The following is a 20903-nucleotide window of genomic DNA, read 5'->3' as shown; positions in this document are numbered from 1 at the left end:
GTCGAATGAGCGGACTTTCCAAACTTTTTATAATAAACCAATTGCCAGGCTGGGTTCGTTTGCCGACTCAAATTTAAGTTCTGTTCAATAATTTGCTTTCCCGGATGTAAGGGATCACTATTAGTATTATCATTTGTTTTAAAAGCATCAGCATGTTTTAAAGCTATGTCATGTCTGAATGCATTATCTTTTCAATCATTTCTGGTCAACTAATGCAGTGTGTTGCACGGACTCGTGTTCGCGGCATGAAATCACAGAGCTTTAAAATCTTCACGTAGTCACTCACGTGACTTCGAAGTAAAATAGGAAGATTAAACGAACACTTACCAGTTTGAAGTTTGATCTTTATTTTATAAGAAGTTGCAATGAGGGTTTACGTGCCCGCCACTCCCAACCCTCTTCTCATAAAGATCATGTGGTAGTTCTAGTTTCTCGAATCTTCCTATAATCAGTTCAGCAACTGTTTTCTGTGATTTCACACCACTGCTTTGAAGGTTGACGCGCATGCGGGCTGGCGGGCTTCTTCACGTAATCCCTCATCGCAACTCCTCATAAAATAAAGATCAAACTTCAAACTGGTAAGTTCTCATTTAATCTTCCTATTCGACCCACAAAGTTTACTCCGCCATTCAATCATGGCTGATCTATCTCTACCTGCTAACCCCATTCTCCTGCCTCTTCCCCATAACCCCTGATACCTGTACTAATCAAGAATCTGTCTCTGCATTTAAAATATCCACTAAAGTTATAGCTTTAGAAACTTTGGTTAGGCCACATGTGGAAAAATGTGCGCAGTTCTGGTTGCCCCATTACAGGAAGGTTTTGGAAAAAGTACAGAAGAGGTTTACCCGAAAGAAGCCTGGATAAGGGGCTTTTAGTTATGGTTGAACAAACATGGATTGTTTTTTCAGGTGCATTGGGAGATTAACGGTAGACCTGATAGAAGTATACAAGGTACACAAAATTGCTGGAGGAACTCAGCGGGTGCAGCAGCATCTATGGAGCGAAGGAAATAGGCGACGTTTCGGGCCGAAACCCTTCTTCAGACGTATACAAGGCCCTGTAATGGAAGAAATTCAATCCCTTGCGAGGGGTGACATAGAATCAGGAGATGTAGAATCAGTATGGATAGTAGCCTAGATATACTGTAGGGTGCAAGTTGAATCAAGAGTTAAAATTGATATGTAGCAAAGGTAATGGGAGATTTCAACATGGGATATTCGGGTTGGGACCCCAAGAAAGGGAGTTTGAGATGGATTCTTTGAGCAGCTTGTGCTGGAGCCTACCAGGGAGAAGGCAAATCTGGATTTAGTGTTGTGTAATGAATTGGATTTGATAAGGGAACTCAAGGTAAATGAGCTATTAGGAGGTAGTGACCATAATATGATGTTTTAATGTACAATTTGAGAGGGAGAAGGGAAAATCGGAAGTGTCGGTGTTACAGTTGAGCAAAGGGTACTATGGAGTCATGAGAGAGGAGCTGACCAAATTCTGGGAATAATACAGAAGGTGCAGGATCAGTTCATTCCAAAGTGGAAGAAAGATTCTAACAGGAGTAAGAGGCGACCGTGGCTGACAAGGGAAGTCAAGGACAGCATAAAAATAAAAGAGAAGTAGTATGACATAGCAAAGATGAGCGGGAAGCCAGAGGATTGGGAAACTTTTAAAGATCAATAGAAGATAACTAACAAGGCAATACGGGGAGAAAAGATGAGGTACAAAGGTAAGCTAGCCAAGAATATAAAGGAGGATAGTAGAAATGTCTTTAGATATGTGAAGAGGTAAAAATTAGTAAAGACAAATTTGGGTCCCTTGAAGACAAACAGGTGAATTTATTATTGGGAACAAGGAAATGACAGATGAGTTGAACAGGTAGACAATAGACAATAGATGCAGGAGTGGGCCATTCGGCCCATCGAGCCAGTACTGCCATTCAATGTGATCATGGCTGATCATCCACAATCAGTACCCCGTTCCTGCCTTCTCCCCATATGCCCTGGCTCCGCTATCTTTAAGAGCCCTATCTAGCTCTCTCTTGTAAGTATCCAGAGAACTGGCCTCCACTGCCCTCTGAGGCAGAGAATTCCAGACTTGCAACTCTCTGAGAGAAAAAGTGTTTCCTCATCTCCGTTCTAAATGGCTTAACCCTTATTCTTAAACTGTGGCCCCTGGTTCTGGACTCCCCCAACATCGGGAACATGTTTCCTGCCTCTAGTGTGTCCAAACCCTTAATAATCTTATATATTTCAATAAGATTTCCTCTCATCCTAAATTCCATAGTATACAAGCGCAGCTGCTCCATTCCCTCAGCATATGACAGTTCCGCCATCCCGGGAATTAACCTTGTGAACCTACGCTGCACCCTCAATAGCAAGAATGTCATTCCTCAAATTTGGAGACCAAAGCTGCACACTCTAGGTGTGGTCTCACTAGGGCCCTGTACAACTGCAGAAGGACCTCTTTGCTCCTAAATTCAACTCCTCTTGTTATGAAGGCCAACATGCCATTCGCTTTCTTCACTGCCTGCTGTACCTGCATGCTTACTTTCAGTGACTGATGAACAAGGACCCCAGATCCTTTTGTACTTTCCCTTTTCCCAACATGACCATTTGGATAATAATCTGCCTTCCTGTTTTTGCTACCAAAGTGCATAACCTCACATCTATCTACATTAAACTGCATCTGCCATGCATCTGTCCACTCACCCGACCCAAAACAAAGAGTAGGGATTAACGGGTCCTTTTCAGAATGGCAGGCAGTGACTAGTGGGGTACCGCAAGGCTCTGTCCTGGGACTGCAGCTATTTACAATATACATTAATGATATAGATGAAGGGATTAAGAGTAACATTAGCAAATTTGCAAATGACACAAAGCTGGGTGGCAGCGTGAACTGTGAGGAGGATGCTATGAGGATGCAGGGTGACTTGGACAGTTTGGGTGAGTGGGCAGATGCATGGCAGATGCAGTTTAATATGGGTAAATGTGAGTTTATCCGCTTTGGTAGCAAGAACAGGAAGGAAGATTATTATCTAAAAGGTGTCAAGTTGGGAAAAGGGAAAGTACAACAAGCTCAGTGTGTCCATGTACATCAGTCACTGAAAGTAAGCATACAGGTGCAGCAGGCAGTGAAGAAAGCTAATGGCATGTTGGCTTTCATAACGAGAGGAGTTGAGTATAGGAGCAAAGAGGTCCTTCTGCAGTTGCACTGGTGAGACCACACCTGGAGTATTGTGTGCAGCTTTGGTCTCCAAATTTGAGGAAAGACATTCTTGCTATTGAGGGAGTGCAGCGTAGGTTCACGAGGTTAATTCCCTGGATGGCTGGACGATGTTGAAAGAATGGAGCAACAGGACTTTTTTTTATACACTGGGATTTAGAAGGATGCGTGAGGATCTTAATGAACCATATACAATTATTAAGGGTTTGGACACACTAGAGGCAGGAAACATGTTCCCGATGTTGGGGGAGTCCAGAACCAGGGACCATAGTTTAAGACCAGAGATAAGAAAAAAACGTTTTCACCCAGAGAGTTGTGAATTTGTGGAATTCTCTGCTTCAGAAGACAGTGGTGGCCTATTCTCTGGATGCTCTCAAGAGAGAGTTAGATAGAGCTCTTAAAGTTAGCGGAGTCACAGGCAGGAACTGGGTACTGATTGTGAATGATCGGCCATGATCACAGTGAATGGTGGTGCTGCCTCGAAGGGCCGAATGGTCTACCCCTGCACCTATTGTCTATTGTCTATTGGCATAGCTTTAAGATTAGGAGGAGAATGTTTTAAGATGTGCGGGTCAATTGTTGTACACAAAGAGTGGTAGGTGCCTGAAAAGCACTGCCACAGGTGATGGTGGAAGCAGGCAAGATTGGAGGCTCTTCGGGCAGGCACGTGGATATATGCAGGGAATTGAGGAATATGGATCACATGCAAGCAGAGGAGATTAGTATAACTTAGCAGCGCGTTCAACACAGACATTATGAGCCCAATGGCCTGTTCTCTATGCTCTATGTTCCAGGGTAAAATGGGGAGAATTTTATTTTACCAACCGTTATTACCCACTGAGTCTGTAAGCCAAGGTCTGAAAGGTTGATGAAAGCTCAATCAATAATAATTTTCAAAAGAAAAGTGGATATCTACTTAAAAAGGATGCATTTGCAGTGCATTGGGGAAAGGAGTTAAGATTAATTGGACTAATATTTGAGGCAATGTTTGGTTCAGGTAACAATGGTAAGGTTCAGCATTTAACTTCCTGGAATGAAAAATTGACATTAAGAAGAGATATTCAAAAGGTAAGACCTAAACACTTTGGGAATCTAGAAGAATGTGGAATGATCATATGTGGCATTATATAAGATTCTGAGGGAGATTGACAGAGTGGATGCCAAGAGGATGTTTCTGTTAGTTGAGGTATCTGAAATGAAGAGACAAGTTGTTGCCCATTTAAGATGGAGATGAAAAGGAATTTCTTCTCTCAGTGAGCTGTGACTATAATTTTCAGTGAGGTAGAGTCACTGAATGGAGAGTGACAATTATGTGAACACATACAACGATACAAGGTTGACACCCAGAACCTTTCTCCTAGGGTGGAAATGTCCAACACTAGAAGACATAGCTATAGAGTCAGAGGGGTAAAGTTTAATAGGGATGAGCGGTGCAAGTTTTTTTACAGAGAGTGGTGGGGGGCTGGGACACTGTACCAAGGGTGGTGGTGGAGGCAGATACGATAGTGGTGTTTAAGAAGCTTTTGTATAGGCACAAGGAAGTGCAGGGAATAGAGGGATATGGATCATGTGCAGACAGATGAGATCAGTTTAACTTGGTATCATGTTTGGCATAAACATTGTGGGCCAAAGGAGCCGTTCCTGTGCTGCACTGTTCCATGTTTTAAATGGTCAAGGGTGTGGGAAAGTGCTGTTGAGGCCACAATCCGATTTCTCATAGTCATTTTGGATGGTGGAAGAGACATAAGTGAAGGTTGTCCTCTGCCTGTTTATGTTTCTTATCTTCTTAAGTTATTGTTCGTGGAGCTCGGCTAATTTTGCAGACTCAAGAGACTGCAGGTGCTGGAATGTAAAGCAATCACCAATCTGCTGGAGGAACTCAGTGGATCAAGCAGCATCTGTTGGGGCAAAGTCAGCAGTTCCTCACCTCCACTACCACAAATGTCGCTCGACACGCTGAGTTACTCCAGCACATTGTTTAGTGGACACTTCTTGTTCGTTAAGAATTAGTTCGAGGCTGTGGTACTGATCATATTTTTGTATTTATTGCTCAGGAAGAAATGGATTTCACTTCTGAAGAGGAGGCCATCAAAATATTTTTAACTGAAGAAGAACCATTGCCCCCAGAAGTTCTGAACAATTTCATTCCAAGATGGTGGAATGAAGAACCTTACAAGTGAGTTTAATAACTTTGGATAAATTAGCTTATTTGGTGTGTGCAATCATATTAGACTTTAGAGATTTAGACTTTAGTGATACAGTGCGTAAGCAGGCCCTTTGGCCCACCAAGTCCGCGCCGACCCGTACATTAATATGCATTAGGGATAATTTTACAACTTATCGAAGCCAATTAGCCTACAAACCTGTATGTCTTTGGAGTGTGGGAGGGTGAGCACCCGGAGAAAACCTACAGGGTCACAGGAAAAGCATACAAACTCCATACAGACAGCACCCATTGTCAGGATCGAACCCTGGTCTCTGACGCTGTGAGGCAGCAACTCTATCAATCGCCACTGTGCCACAGATTCTGCCAATATATATGCCATTTCAGATTTTTTTTAGAATAAAACTTGCAAGTATGGACACTATTGACAGCACTACAGCCTATTTTAACATATTTGTAATTTGAGATAAAAGAGAGATCTGGATGGTAGGGGATCTAGGGGAAAGAGGTGTTTCTAAGGTTGATGGGGTCTAGGGTGGGTCAGTGACCTGCAAATAGCTGTGAGTTGCACCACTGTGCCGTTACTAATTTAAAAATTCCACGTTCATTCAATTAAATTACTTAAATAATCCACCAACTGCTTTGACTGATTTGAACTGACTAGTCTAGGCCTGTGGATTACTAGTACAATGTCATAGACACATATAACCATATAACAATTACAGCACGGAAACAGGCCATCTCGGCCCTACAAGTCCATGCCGAACAATTATTTTCCCTTAGCCCCACCTGCCTGCACTCATACCATAACCCTCCATTCCCTTCTCATCCATATGCCTATCCAATTTATTTTTAAATGATACCAACGAACCTGCCTCCACCACTTCCACTGGAAGCTCATTCCACACCGCTACCACTCTCTGAGTAAAGAAGTTCCCCCTCATGTTACCCCTAAACTTCTGTCCCTTAATTCTGAAGTCATGTCCTCTTGTTTGAATCTTCCCTATTCTCAAAGGGAAAAGCTTGTCCACATCAACTCTGTCTATCCCTCTCATCATTTTAAAGACCTCTATCAAGTCCCCCCTTAACCTTCTACGCTCCAGAGAATAAAGACCTAACTTATTCAACCTTTCTCTGTAACTTAGTTGTTGAAACCCAGGCAACATTCTAGTATCTAGAAATCTAACATTCTAGAAACCCAGGCAACATCACAATAGAATTCAGAAATCGGAGATACGAAGGGACTTGTGAATTCTGGTGAACTCCCAAAAAGTTAATTTGCAAGTCGAATCGGTAGTAAGGAAGGTGAATGCAATGCTAGCATTTATTTTGAGAGGGCTACAATACAAAATCAGCAATGTAATGCTGAGGCTTTATAAGGCACTGGTCAGGCCGCATTTGGAGTATTGGGTAAAATTTTGGGCACCATATCTGAGGAAGAATGTGCTGGCATTGGAGAGGGTCAAGAGGAGGTTTAAGAGAATTATCCTGGGAATGAGTATGTTAACATATGAACTTTTGAAGGCACTGGGCCTGTATTTGCTGGAGTTTCGAAGCGTGAGGGGAGACCTCATTGAAACTTACCGAATAGTGAAAGGCCTGGATAGAGTGGATGTGGAGAGGATGTTTCCACTATTGGGAGAGTCTAGGACCAGAGGCCATAGCCTTAGAATAAGAGGATGTACCTTTAGAAAGATGAGAAGGAATTTCTTTAGTCAGAGGGTGGTGAATCTGTGGAATTCATTGCCACAGACGGCTGTGGAATCAATGGATATTTTTATGGTGGAGATTGACAGATTCTTGATTAGTGCGGGTGTCATGGGTTATGGGGAGAAGGCAGGAGAATAGAAACATAGAAAATAGGTGCAGAAGTAGGCCATTCGGCCCTTCGAGCCTGCACCGCCATTCAATATGATCATAGCTGATCATCCAACTCAGTATCCTGTACCTGCCTTCTCTCCATACCCCCTGATCCCTTTAGCCACAAGGGCCACATCTAACTCCCTCTTAAATATAGCCAATGAACTGGCCTCAACTACCTTCTGTGGCAGAGAATTCCACAGATTCACCACTCTCTGTGTGAAAAATGTTTTTCTCATCTCGGTCCTAAAAGACTTCCCCCTTATCCTTAAACTGTGACCCCTGTTCTGGACTTGCCCAATATCGGGAACAATCTTCCTGCATCTAGCCTGTCCAACCACTTAAGAATTTTGTAAGTTTCTATAAGATCCCCCCTCAATCTTCTAAATTCTAGCGAGTACAAGCCGAGTCTATCCAGTCTTTCTTCATATGAAAGTCCTGCCATCCCAGGAATCAGTCTGGTGAATAGGGTTGAGAGGGGAAAGTTAGATCAGCCATGATTGAATGGCAGAGTAGACTTGATGGGCCAAATGGCCTAATATTGCTCCTATTACTTATGAACATCTGATTCCTGTTATTCTACCAGCATTTTAGTGCTGGTGTGCACCCAAAATAATTTCTATCATTGCAATGCTGGGCAATATATAGAGGACTGTTCGATTGAGCAGTCAGCAGATTAATAAAGAATTTAACATTACGGTAAACGCTTGTTATAATGTACCGCTTGGGGGTGGGGTGTGAGGATGAAGGATAGTATCTGTTATTGCCGATTGTCTGCTATAACCGAGTAAGGTATTATTGCAGAGGTAGTAGAAAGAAACAATTGCAGTTGCTGGTTAATATACAAAAGGATACAAAGTGCTGGAGTAACTCAGCGGGTCAGGCAGCATCTCTGGATAGCAAGAGAGGTGACGTTTAGGGTCACGGCTCTTCTTCAGACTCGGTCTGTAACTGGGCCTAGAATCCAGGTGAGTTGACGGCCCCTCGGCGGAGTCAATGGTCACGGCCCACGGTGGGCTGGAGTCCAGGTGAGGGTCAACGGTGGCAGCAGCAGGCGTGGTCGGGAAGCGGCCGAGGGCCAGCGGTGGCAGCAAAAGGTCTGGCCTGGAAGAGAGCGAGCGGGAGGCGGCGCGAGTAAGGGGTGGCGTCGGGCAGTTGGTGCTGCTAGTAGCCATGCAGGTAGCACGGGCCAGGGGTGGCGCGGGCATCCGTTGGTAGGTCCGTGCATGATAACAAATCTATTATAAAGAGGACTGTTAAAACCAGGATTTACTGTATAGAAACAAAATATAATGTGATTACAAAAATTCTGAAAACTTATTCTTGAAAGATGCAGTGGTTATAGTTGAATGTTACATTTGCAGATCCCGAGGATTTGTGTTGGACGGTTTCCCTGGTACATCAGAAGAGGCTGAATATCTTGTAAATAATGGCTTGTTCCCAGACGCAGCCATCTTCATCAAGGTCGATGATAACAAAGTACTGGATTGGCTCCTTCCTCCAAAACTGGCAAAATGGAGAAAAAGGCACAACGAAAAACTGGACCGAAAGAGCAAAATAAAAGAACTGAAGAAAAAAATAAAGGTAAATGTCATAAGCATCAAACATTTCTTCTTTGCTAGTGAAATCTAATACAGTAAATCACCTCCTAGTTCATTAATTATTGACAATTATTGTAAATTAATTTAATTTACAATAATTAAATTATTGTAATACATTAATTAAGGAGGTCACTGTGGCGCAGTGGTAGAGTTGCTGTCTTACAGCGAATGCAGTGCCGGAGACCCGGGTTCGATTCTGACTACGGGTGCTGTCTGTATGGAGTTTGTACATTCTCCCCGTGATCTGCGTGGGCTTTCTCCGGGATCTTCGGTTTGCTCCCACACTCCAAAGACGTACAGGTTTGTAGATTAATTTGCTTGGTAAATGTAAAAAAATTGTCTGTAGTGGGTGTAGGATAGTGTTAATGTGCGGGGATCGCTGGTCGGCGCGGACCCAGTGGGCCGAAGGGCCTGTTTCCGCGCTGTATCTAAATTAAACTAAAAACTAAACTAAATCAAATGACATACAACTTTACTGTATTAATTTCATTTGGAGAAGAAAATCATATTAATTACCTTTGTTGACACAATGCCTATCATTTATTTGATTATGGATTAAACCATCTCCAGGTGAAGAATCATTAAGATAATGGTCTATTTTTTCATAGCATTGATGTACAGCGGGATTTTGGGGTCCAAGTCCATAATCCCTGATATGATGGTGGCATTTAAGAGACTTTTGGATATGAGACGCATGAACATGCAAGGAGGGGATGGAGGGATTATGGATTATGTACGACAATTTATTTGCCTGGAAGATAATGTTGATACTGATACTATAGGTCACAATCCTCCATTGCATTACTAGATTGTATTCTCTCATATGCAGTTTATGTGCCAACCTTTCCTCAAGGAGAATGCATCGTATCACAATTCCAGGGTATAATATCATTATGGTAATGTTACTGGACTAGTACTCTGATGAAAGGTCTAATAATCCAGACAAAGGAATTCAAAGGTACACAAAAAAGCTGGAGAAACTCAGCGGGTGAAGAAGGGTTTCGGCCCGAAACATTGCCTTTTTATTAGACCTTTCATCAGAATACTAGTCCAATAACATTACCATAACATTACCATAATGATATTCCTTCAGACTGAAGAAGGGTTTCGGCCCGAAACATTGCCTTTTTCCTTTGCTCCATAGATGCTGCTGCACCCGCTGAGTTTCTCCAGCTTTTTTGTGTACCTTCGATTTTCCAGCATCTGCAGTTCCTTCTTAAACACAAAGGAATTCAAATCTCACTTTGGTGTTTGAGGAATTTAAATTAAAATAGTCAGAGGGACTCATAGAATTGTACAGCAGAAAAACAAAACCTTCGGTCCAACTTCTCCATTACAGTGTGACCCCATCGACGTTAATCTCATTTACTTGCATTAGGTTGATATTTCTCTACTCCATTCATATCCAAGTACCTGTCCAAAACTTAGTTCAGTTAAACTAAGTTAAAATAAACTGAACCTGTCCAAATATCCATGGATATGCAGGGAATGGACGGATAGGGATTGTGTGCAGGCAGAGGAGATTACTTTATCTTGGCATTATGTTCAGCACAGACATTGTGGGCCAAAGACCCTCTTCATATGCTGTACTTTTCAACGTTGCAAATGGTGTAATTGTATCTGCCTCCACCACTTTCTCTGGCAGATTGTTCCACACACACACACCACTCTCTATGTTAAAATCATGCCCCTCAGATCTCTTTTAAATTCGTACCCTCTCATATACACTTCTAGTTTTAGATACCCTCACAGAGGCTCTGACTATCTATCCTATCTATACACCATCATAATTTTATAAACCTCAGCCTCCTATGTCCTGGCAAAAATAGACCCAGCCTATCCTTATAAGCAAAGTTCTCTATCCCAGGCAGCATTGTGGGGAATTGCTGCACTCTTTCCAATAATACCACATCCCTCCTAAAAGTGGTGACAGAACTGTACACAATACTCCAAGTGCGGCAGATCTATGTTTTGTATAGCTGCAGCATGACATCCCAACTCTTAATTCTTCTGCCTATGAAGACAAGTAAGCCAAATGCCTTCTGCATGACACTGTTCACCAACATCACCATTCTGGGGAACTTGCACCACATGGTCTTTCTGTACATTCACATTTCTGAGGTCATACCATTTATTGTGTGTACAGGCGTTTCTGTTTATGCATTTTTGAAATAACACACTTGTTCCTTTAATACCAAAGCGTGATTTATGGGCTGGTGTTTTCGGAATAATGTGCGTAAATGTACTGCTGACAACGTAGTCGCATATATGTTTAATTTGTGTGTTTTTTAATTTTGCGACTTTTCAAGCATGTAAACCCCCTAAAGTAAAACATAAGGTGCCTGTATATCCTGTTATGATTTAGATGAGAAAGTAAGTGGAATGATATATAGATAACAAACAGCAAAAACTCATCACAAACTTCCCTTTAGAAAAACTTTCCTAAACCACTACTCCCCTATAGAAACATAGAAAATAAGTGCAGGAGTAGGCCATTCGGCCCTTCGAGCCTGCACCGCCATTCGATATGATCATGGCTGATCATCCAACTCAGTATCCTGTACATGCCTTCTCTCCATACCCCCTGATCCCTTTAGCCACAAGGGCCACATCTAACTCCCTCTGAAATCATCAAGTCAACTTTGTATCCGGTTTGCCAAATACTTAAATTATTCTGAAATAAAAATCCGTACCAATAAAAGTATCTGCTAAATTATCCTAAAAACCCATCCCGTTCATTTCTGTCCTTTTGGGAATTAAATCTTCTGTGCCTGCTCCATCTGTTCCACATGTAGTTCCAGACCAAATGTAATGAGTTCTGAGATACAGAGTGGAAATGGGTCCTTTGGTCCACTGAGTCCACACCCATCATCGATCACCTGTTCACACTAGTTCTGTTATCCCACACATTGTCCTACACACTAGGGGCAATTTCACGGAGCAAATTAATCTACAGACCTATGTTTTTGGCATGTAGGAGGAAATCTCCAGAGATGCTGCCTGTCCCGCTGAGTTACTCCAGCTTTTTGTGTCTATCTTCGGTAACCAGGAGAATGTAGACTCCACACAGACAGCACCCAAGGTCAGGATCAAGCACAGGTCTCTGACACTGTGAGGCAGCAACTCTACCACTGTGCAGCCCTATAATGTAATGTGGTTGACTTGGTCAGCTTCGAGCCACTGAGGAAATAAAAGCTAATCGAGTCTGTGCTAAACACATCCCTTGAGTCAATAAAAAAGCACTATAAGTACCAAGAAATCAATCATTTACTCAGTTCTGATAGATAAAAATATTTCAGTTGCTGCACGTAACTGTAATGAAGAATACGACATAATTAATATTGCATTATCAATCGTAATTGTATTATACAACAGGTTTGATTGTATAAAGTTTGATCGTGGGGCATTCAATAGACAAAAGACAATAGACAATAGGTGCAGGTGTAGGCCATTCAGCCCTTTGAGCCAGACCGCCATTCACTGTGATCATGGCTGATCATCCACAATCAGTACCCCGTTCCTGCCTTCTCCCCATATTCCTTGATTCCACTTTCTTTAAGAGCTCTATCCAACTCTCTTGAAAGCATCCAGAGAATTGGCCTCCACTGCCTTCTGAGACAGAGTGTTCAACAGATTCACAAATCTCTGGGTGAAAAGGTTTCACAAAGTTATTATATATTGTTTTCTGGATTTACAGCAGCAGCAGCTAGAACCATGAGATGGCATATTTCATCCTGAACATGTGGCTAAAAATGTGTAGTCTTGCAAAGTGATTAGTCTAGTTGCAAAGATATCCTTCCCCACTTGTTGCAAAAACTAAAATGTTATTCTGAGAACGGCATAAATCATTTCAAAATATTGTCTTCCCTGCTTTAAATAATGATTGACATTGGTGTGGTAACAAGCTCTTAAATGCCTCCCATTTCAGGATGACCAAATTGCTAAAAGAAGGGAGGAACTTCTTGCAGAGCGAGTTGAAAGAAAGAAAGAGAGACAGGTAAAAATGAGTCAAGCAAGCATCAGAGGAAAGAATTTAAAAGTATTTCTTGTCATAAAAATAATGTTTCACTAATGAGACTAGCAGTATTCCTCTTACAAATACCAATATGGAAATGGAAGGCCTCATGACTTCTTCTGTGCTGTGACCATTCTGTGATTTATTCACTTTATTGTGAGTTTTTGTATATGCAAATTATTGATTAAGCTATCATTTTGAGCAGTCTTGTTTCAAAAATAGTTAAATGTTGATTTCAATGTTATATCATAATCACAGATACCTGGATTTTACATCAATGCTATAATTTCACATCTTTTTTTTACATCCTCTTTTATCAGAAGAAAAGTCATAGAGGATCAATCAGATCACTTAACTGGAACATATATATTTTCAGATATTCTGTTCCTCACGTGATCTTAATATTTATGAGATGTATACTTCCAGTGGGTATTGTGGCATTCTGAACTAATCAGATGAAGCTGAAGAAAGATCCCAACATGAAACATCGTCTATCCATTTTTGGAGGAAATGCTGCCTCTCCCGCTGAATTCCCCCAGCGCTTAGATTTTATTTCAAGATTCCAGTATCTGCAATTTCTTGTGTCTCTAATCAGATAAATGCTATGATGCAGAAAAGATTACAAACATTTAAAATCACAATGTGCTGTAAAGAATATTTTATGGAATTTGTGCAGAAAAATCAGGTTACATTTATCAAAAATCAATGATTATCCTCCATTCCTCATTTTTCATCTTTTCCCAGGACTTCATAGAACCTCAGAGAGTTGGAAAATTAATTGCCAGTTTTTTGGCTCTTTCAACAAATGGTATGATAGAAAGGTTAGATAAACAGTGTCCCTGATTGCACCGCATGTGGGTGAAGCAGATATTTGCAGTTACATTTGTATGTGCTGGATTACTGCACTAACAAACGTGTTGTGTTTGAAGACAACAGTGTATAAGACAAAACCATAAATAGAAAGACCAATTCAAACATTATCTCCTCAATTGCATATCCAGTGCTATATTCTGGTAGTTACTTGTACGCCCTGAAATCAAATTTGGAAAAGGGGAAGTACAACAGGATCTGGGGGTCCTTTTACATCAGTCTATGAAAGTAAGCATGCAGGTACAGCAGGCAATGAAGAAAGCGAATGGTATGTTGGCCTTTATAACAAGAGGAATCGAATATAGGAGCAAAGAGGTCCTTCTGCAGTTGTACAGAGCCCTAGTGAGACCACACCTGGAGTATTGTGTGCAGTTTTGGTCCCCTAATTTGAGGAAGGACATTCTTGCTATTGAGGGAGTGCAGCATAGGTTTACAAGGTTAATTCCCGGGATAGTGGGACTGTCATATGCTGAGAGAATGGAGAAGCTGGGCTTGTACACTCTGGAGTTTAGAAGGATGACAGGATATCTCATTGAAACATATAAGATTGTTAAGGGTTTGGACACGCTAGAGGCAGGAAACATGTTCCCGATGTTGGGGGAGTCCAGAACCAGGGGCCACAGTTTAAGAATAAGGAATAAGCCATTTAGAACGGAGACGAGGAAATACTTTTTCTCACAGAGAGTTGTGAGTCTGTGGAATTCTCTGCCTCAGAGGGCGGTGGAGGCAGGTTCTCTGGATACTTTCAAGAGAGAGCTACATAGGGCTCTTAAAAATAGCGGAGTCAGGGGATATGGGGAGAAAGCAGGAACAGGGTACTGATTGGAGATGATCAGCCATGATCACATTGAATGGCGGTGCTGGCTCGAATGGCTGAATGGCCTACACCTGCACCTATTGTCTAAATCTTGCCGTTGTTGACTCTCCAAGCATTTGTATTCTAATATGAGGAAAGAACATAACATGTCTACATTTGATTTTTCCAGCATCTGCTGTTATTTCTTAAACAAAGAACATAAACCTATCACTGAAAGCTAACAATTGTGAACATTAATGAAATCTCCAGTAAAATACATTGCTTATGCTGGCGACTTCATAAATAAATGTTTTTGTCACAAATTTGTGCAGATTTTCCTCCCCTGTTGAGAAAGGACAGTGTGAAAATTTATTTATATGCTTTTGTTAGTTCTAGAAGATAATTAAATGATATGGTAAGGATTCAATCAAGTGAACCCAAAATGAATAATTTACAAAAATCCTTGTTTGAAATACACTCTGTGCAGGTTATTACAAACATTTCCTGCCATACGGCACTACCTACAGATAAAATAATTTATTGTTATGAATTAAATGTATCCATCACCTTTGATTCTGCCACTTGGTGGATTTCTTTACAAGCCTATGTTTAAATATAGTTAATATTTTTGAAAGAGACTTAATTTTTTTTAAATAAATGCAACCTTTTCAACTTGATGCTGGTGGATTAGAATGTAGCTGTCAATTTGGAACTGAAAAGACTGTCTCTTCAATGCTTCAATGCTTACCCATGAACGTACCAAGATTTATTTGCTTAGTTGTACTTAACATGTGCTACTGAATTATATTGTTAATGTGATCATTTTGTAGGCTAGTCGAGCGGATCTAGCTTCAGAAGAAAGTGAGATGAGTGAGGATGAAGATGAAGATGAGGAGAACATTGACGATATACTCGCAGATGAGTTCATGGCAGAGGAGGAGGAGGCTGATGAGGAGGAAGAAGAAGAGAGTGAAGTCATCGAACAGATGAGAACTGATATTGGAGATAAATACGACGCAGATCAAGATAGGATAAACACACTCCGGGTACAAATACACCTTAGAAAACACCTACATCCTTCATGGGAGAGGGCAAGGCTTGATATCCTCTTGGAAAGTTGGGAAGGACTAAAGAATTCGAGGGCGAGCCTTTTAGACCAGCAGTCACTAAGATAGTTATGGATAGAGATAAGGCACACCCATGAGTTAAAGATCTGAATTGGGGCAAGGCCAACTTTGATGGTATTAGACAGGATCTTGCTCAAGATAATTCAAGTACGTTATTTGCGGGCTAAGGAACATACAGAACGTGGGATGCTTTTAAAAGTGCGGTGCCAAAAAATCATGGTGTAAGGAAGCTTGGATGATGAGAGAAATTGAGGTTCTGTTCAGGAAAAAGGGGGCATATCTTCATACGCCTCAAGACGTTCAGCACCTCCTCAACCGTAATACGATTTGTCCTCAAGATATTTCCTTTCACTTTCCTAACTGTTCCCCAGAATTCATGTCTTTCTCCATGGAAAAGAAACAGAGGAGAAATACTCATTGAGGACCTTGCAGTCCAAATTTCGTGCTGCTAACACATACCTCCAGTCCCCCAGGATGAATCCTGGTCTTATGTGCTGACTATGTGGAAATTGCACGTTCTACATATGACCAAATAGCTTTCCTCAGGGCGCTATGGTTTTCTCCAGCATCCCAACAATGTGTTAATGGGCTACTGTAAATTGGCCCTGGTGTAGTCAGGTGGCAGGAGATTTAGGAAGAAGTTGAAGGGAACATGAGAGAGAATGTTACAAAGAAATAAGTTAAGGAGTGGAATTAATGGGATGCCTATCATAGATTTAACAGGATAAAATAACTTAAAGTAGTAAGAAAGTGTGAGAAATATAATGTCAGATGGATATAGAAGAGATTCACTGATACTTTTGGTTTATGGCAGTAAAAGTACTCTGAAAATTACCAAAATATACCCTCTTAAGCATCCCTAACATTATATTGGGCAACTAACTGCAATCTACATTCGGTGCTTTATTACCTTTTGCTTCAAGTTACGTGTGGTTGGAAACATTCTAGAGTGGCAGCCTTGAGAATAACATTTTATTTTCAGGGGTAATTTCTTGAAATTTATCTTAGAATTATTCTGCCTAAGGATCAAACATCAAATGCAAAATTTTAAACACAGTCTATGCCCAATTCTAGATCTTCTAAGTGGTACATATTATTCATTTCATAAACTCACAAGTTATATGAGTTATATTAGGTCATTCGGCCCATCGAGTCTACTCCGCCATTCAATCATGGCTGATCACTGCCACCTAATCCCATGTTCCTGCCTTCCCCCCCGATAACCCTTGACACCCGTTCTAATCAAGAACGCCTTAAACATATCCACTGACAGCCTCCACAGCCCTCTATGGCTATGAATTCCACAGATTAACCACCATCTGACGAAAGAAGTTCCTCCTCACCTCCTTTCTAAAAGAGTGCCCTTCAATTCTGAGGCTATGACCTTTGGTCTTGGACTCTCCCACCAGTGGAAACAACCTTTCCACATCGACTATATGGCGACCACACATTTCACTGTACCAATTGGTACATGTGACAAATAAATGTATCCTTGTATCTTGACTCTATGTCTTTCATTATTCTGTAAGTTTCAATGATGTCCCCCCCTCAACCTTCTAAACTCCAGCGAGTACAGGCCACGTGCTGTCAAACTTCTCCGGTACCTGCATCTATATCCAAATAAATAATAGGATTTAGTGGTCTGAAATGTTCTTTGCTTTATATTGACAGATTCAACTCAAAGATGTTTTGGTGCCATGCTTTGTGATAAATGGAAACCGTAAACCTCACATTGTCCGTTACAAGTTGTTTCAGAAAGTGGAACCGCTCGTAAAAAACCGTATTAGTTTGTTTGAAAAATGTTTTCCCATTACTATAAAGCTTGCTCACAGGCTGCTGAACAACTCTTATAAACGGTTGAGTTCTTTTGGCCGATGGGATGTCGTTGAGGTAAGTGGAATATCTACGTTATGATAAAGCCATAAAGAAAAGAGGTTAAATGAATGAATTAATTAATACGTTTATTGGCCAAGTATGTACAAATACAAGGAATTTGCCGCAGGAAGTACATCCTCTGGTGTGCCTTTTTGACTGTGGAGTCGATGGTAGCCCCCCATTTCAGGTCCTTGGAGATGATGGTTCCAAGGAACTTAAAAGACTCCACAGATGTGACTGTGGTGTTGTTGATGGTGAGTGGGGGGAGGGGATGGGGACCTCTCCTAAAGTCTCTCAATTCCACTGCCTTAAGAGCATTGAGCTCATGGTTGTTACAAAGGCACCAGGACGCCAGCTGTGTCGCTTCCTGTCTGTAGGCAGATTCCTCCCCATCCTGGATCAGTCCAATCAGGGTTGTGTCGTCCGCAAACTTGAGAATCTTGACAGAGGAGTCTGTGGAGGTGCAGTCGTTGGTGTAGAGAGAGTAAAGGAGAGGAGAGAGTACGCAGCCTTGCGATGCTCTTATGCTGAGGATCTGCGGGTCTGAGATGTCCTTTCCCAGCCTCACATGCTGCTTCCTGTCTGTCAGGAAGCTGGTGATCCACTGACAAAGGGGTTCAGGCACAGTCAACTTGGAGAGTTTGGAGTGTAATAGCTCTGGCACAATGGTGTTGAATGCAGAGCTAAAATCAACAAACAAAATCCTTGCATAGGTCACCTGACGGTCTAGGTGCTGTAGGATGAAGTGCAGGCCCAGGTTGACTGCATCATCCACAGATCTATTGGCCCGATATGCAAACTGCAGCGGATCCAGCAGGGGGTTTGTGATATTTTTCAGCTTGGCCAGCACAAGTCTTTCAAGGGTCTTCATGATACAGAGGTCAGTGCGACAGGCCTATAGTCATTAAGACAAGTAATCCTTGTCTTTTTGGGTACAGGGACAATAGTGGAGAGAGAGAGAGACAGGAACAGTACAGCTTTGCAGGGACTGGTTGAAATGTCTGTGTGGACCGGTGCCAGTTGTTCGGCACAGAGCTTTAGAGTAGAGGGGGAAACATTGTCCGGTCCTGGAGATTTCCGGCTTTTCTGTCTTCTGAACAGCCTCTCCACCTCCTCAATTTCTATTGTTAGTGATGGAGAAGTGGCCAGACTGATGTTGAGCAGCAAGGAGGGGGTGGGTAGTGGACGATGGCCCAGTCTTTGCAGACTAGAGTCAGGTGTAAGTAGGTGTGAAGTGATAATTGGGGAGGAGTAGGCGGGGAAGAGTCCAGTCTTTGCAAATTGGAGTAGGTGTGAAGTGTTGGTTGGGGGAGGACATGGGGGGTGGGGGGGGGGGGGGGGTCAGAGAGACCCAGAGCTGCCCGGGAAATAGAGCAATATGCGTTCTTGATTGAAGTGTAACAGTGATCGAGTGTTCTCTCCCCTCTGATGGGGCAGGTTACATGAAGTCTGTACTTTGGAAGGTTTCGGCTGAGGTTAGCCTTGTTAAAGTCCCCAAAACAATGACCATGGAGTTCAGGATAGTTCGTGATATTTTTCAGCTTGGCCAGCACAAGTCTTTCAAGGGTCTTCATGATACAGAGGTCACTCTCTATCCTCATTACCTGGTCAGCGAGTTGCGTTTGCGCCACACCTACGCAGGCATGGGGAGGGGGGGCGGGATATAAACACCAGCAAGAATAAAAGAGGTAAATTCCCTCGGAGTATAAAACATAGAAACATAGAAAATAGGTGCAGGAGTAGGCCATTCGGCCCTTCGAGCCTGCACCGCCATTCAATATGATCATGGCTGATCATCCAACTCAGTATCCTGTACCTGCCTTCTCTCCATACCCCCTGATCCCTTTAGCCACAAGGGCCACATCTAACTCCCTCTTAAATATAGCCAACGAACTGGCCTCAACTACCTTCTGTGGCAAAGAATTCCAGAGATTCACCACTCTCTGTGTGAAAAATGTTTTCCTCATCTCGGTCCTAAAAGATTTCCCCCTTATCCTTAAACTGTGACCCCTTGTTCTGGACTTCCCCAACATCGGAAACAATCTTCCTGCATCTAGCCTGTCCAACCCCTTAAGAATTTTGTAAGTTTCTATAATATCCCCCCTCAATCTTCTAAATTCTAGCGTGTACAAACCGAGTCTATCCAGTCTTTCTTCATATGAAAGGCCTGACATCCCAGGAATCAGTCTGGTGAACCTTCTCTGTACTCCCTCTATGGCAAGAATGTCTTTCCTCAGATTAGGAGACCAAAACTGTACGCAATACTCCAGGTATTTGCAATTTATAAAGAAGGATTCTAGATTAGGAGAACAGAAGTTACACAGTACAGTGATGTCGCTGCACCAGTCCTGGTTAGTATAAATGCACATGCTTGGTAGAAATAAAGATTGTCATATATTTAAAGAATATTTGTATTGTAAGTAACATTTAATTTTGCTATATTTTTGGACTTTTAAAGCTCTCAATATTAGTTTGAGATAATTGGATCATCATGGGAACTACTTTACAGTTCCCTCTGTCACTTATATTTTAGAAATTGTGTTTGTTCTAATGTATTGCATGATGTGATTTTTAATTGTTTGGTTATTAGCAGCAGCATTCAAGATACAAATCACTTGAATTTTATGATTGCTATTTAGGAACCTGGATTGTTGCCATTAAATATATGTGCACATCACAGGTTTGTTCCAAATGCCACATTCAGAAACATGAATATTTGATGCCAACATTGTTATTTTGGAGGTAGACAAAAGTGCTGGAGAAACTCAGCGGTTGCGGCAGCATCTATGGAGCGAAGGAAATAGGCAACGTTTCAGGCCAAAACCCTTCTGCAGACATAATTGTTATTTTGGACCTGACCATTCCAGCTAGTCGTTCTATTAAATGTACAACTAAAATACCTTCAGCAGTAAGATGGATTGCCACTTAAAGGAATCATCCCCTTCTTAAAAGTTAACTGCAGTTGCTAAAATTTGCAAAGTATTTGGTAATTTCTAAAATTGCTTCAAGTTGTAGAGGTCTGCAGTGGGTGCAACAGTCGTGGATGATCCATACAGAATGAAAACAGGCCCTTCAGCCCATCATGCCCACGCCGCCCAAGATGTCTACCTGCCCACATTTAGTCCATAACCCCCTAAACCTTTCCTATCCATGTATCTATCCAAATGTCTTTCAAAAATACAATAGTTAATCTCATTGACTAGGTTTTATAGTAATACACTGATTTCAATAAAAAACAGTGCCTGTCATAAATAGCATATTAAGAATTGCTGAGATCTATTTTCACCCGCCTTGCAGAAGATTTTTGAATTGTTTATATCCATTATGTACATGTCTGATCTTGTGTTTCAGCATGTGCCTCAAACCTGCACACACC

General features: G+C 41.8%; 1 protein-coding gene across 1 annotated transcript in view; it reads left to right on the top strand.

Moving 5' to 3' along the window:
• ak9 (adenylate kinase 9) overlaps positions 1-20903 on the top strand; it is a 151560-nt gene that overhangs the window by 102786 nt on the left and 27871 nt on the right. The window contains exons 24-28 of the mRNA XM_033021970.1: positions 5274-5395; positions 8608-8827; positions 12773-12841; positions 15356-15571; positions 17324-17542. Coding sequence (XP_032877861.1) covers positions 5274-5395; positions 8608-8827; positions 12773-12841; positions 15356-15571; positions 17324-17542 — 846 coding nt within the window. The remainder of the gene's footprint in view (positions 1-5273; positions 5396-8607; positions 8828-12772; positions 12842-15355; positions 15572-17323; positions 17543-20903) is intronic.

This window comes from Amblyraja radiata, chromosome 5, assembly GCF_010909765.2.
Source record: "Amblyraja radiata isolate CabotCenter1 chromosome 5, sAmbRad1.1.pri, whole genome shotgun sequence".
NCBI lineage: Eukaryota > Metazoa > Chordata > Chondrichthyes > Rajiformes > Rajidae > Amblyraja > Amblyraja radiata.
Note: the sequence above shows the minus strand (reverse complement) of the source record. Positions and strands in the feature narration are given on the sequence as shown.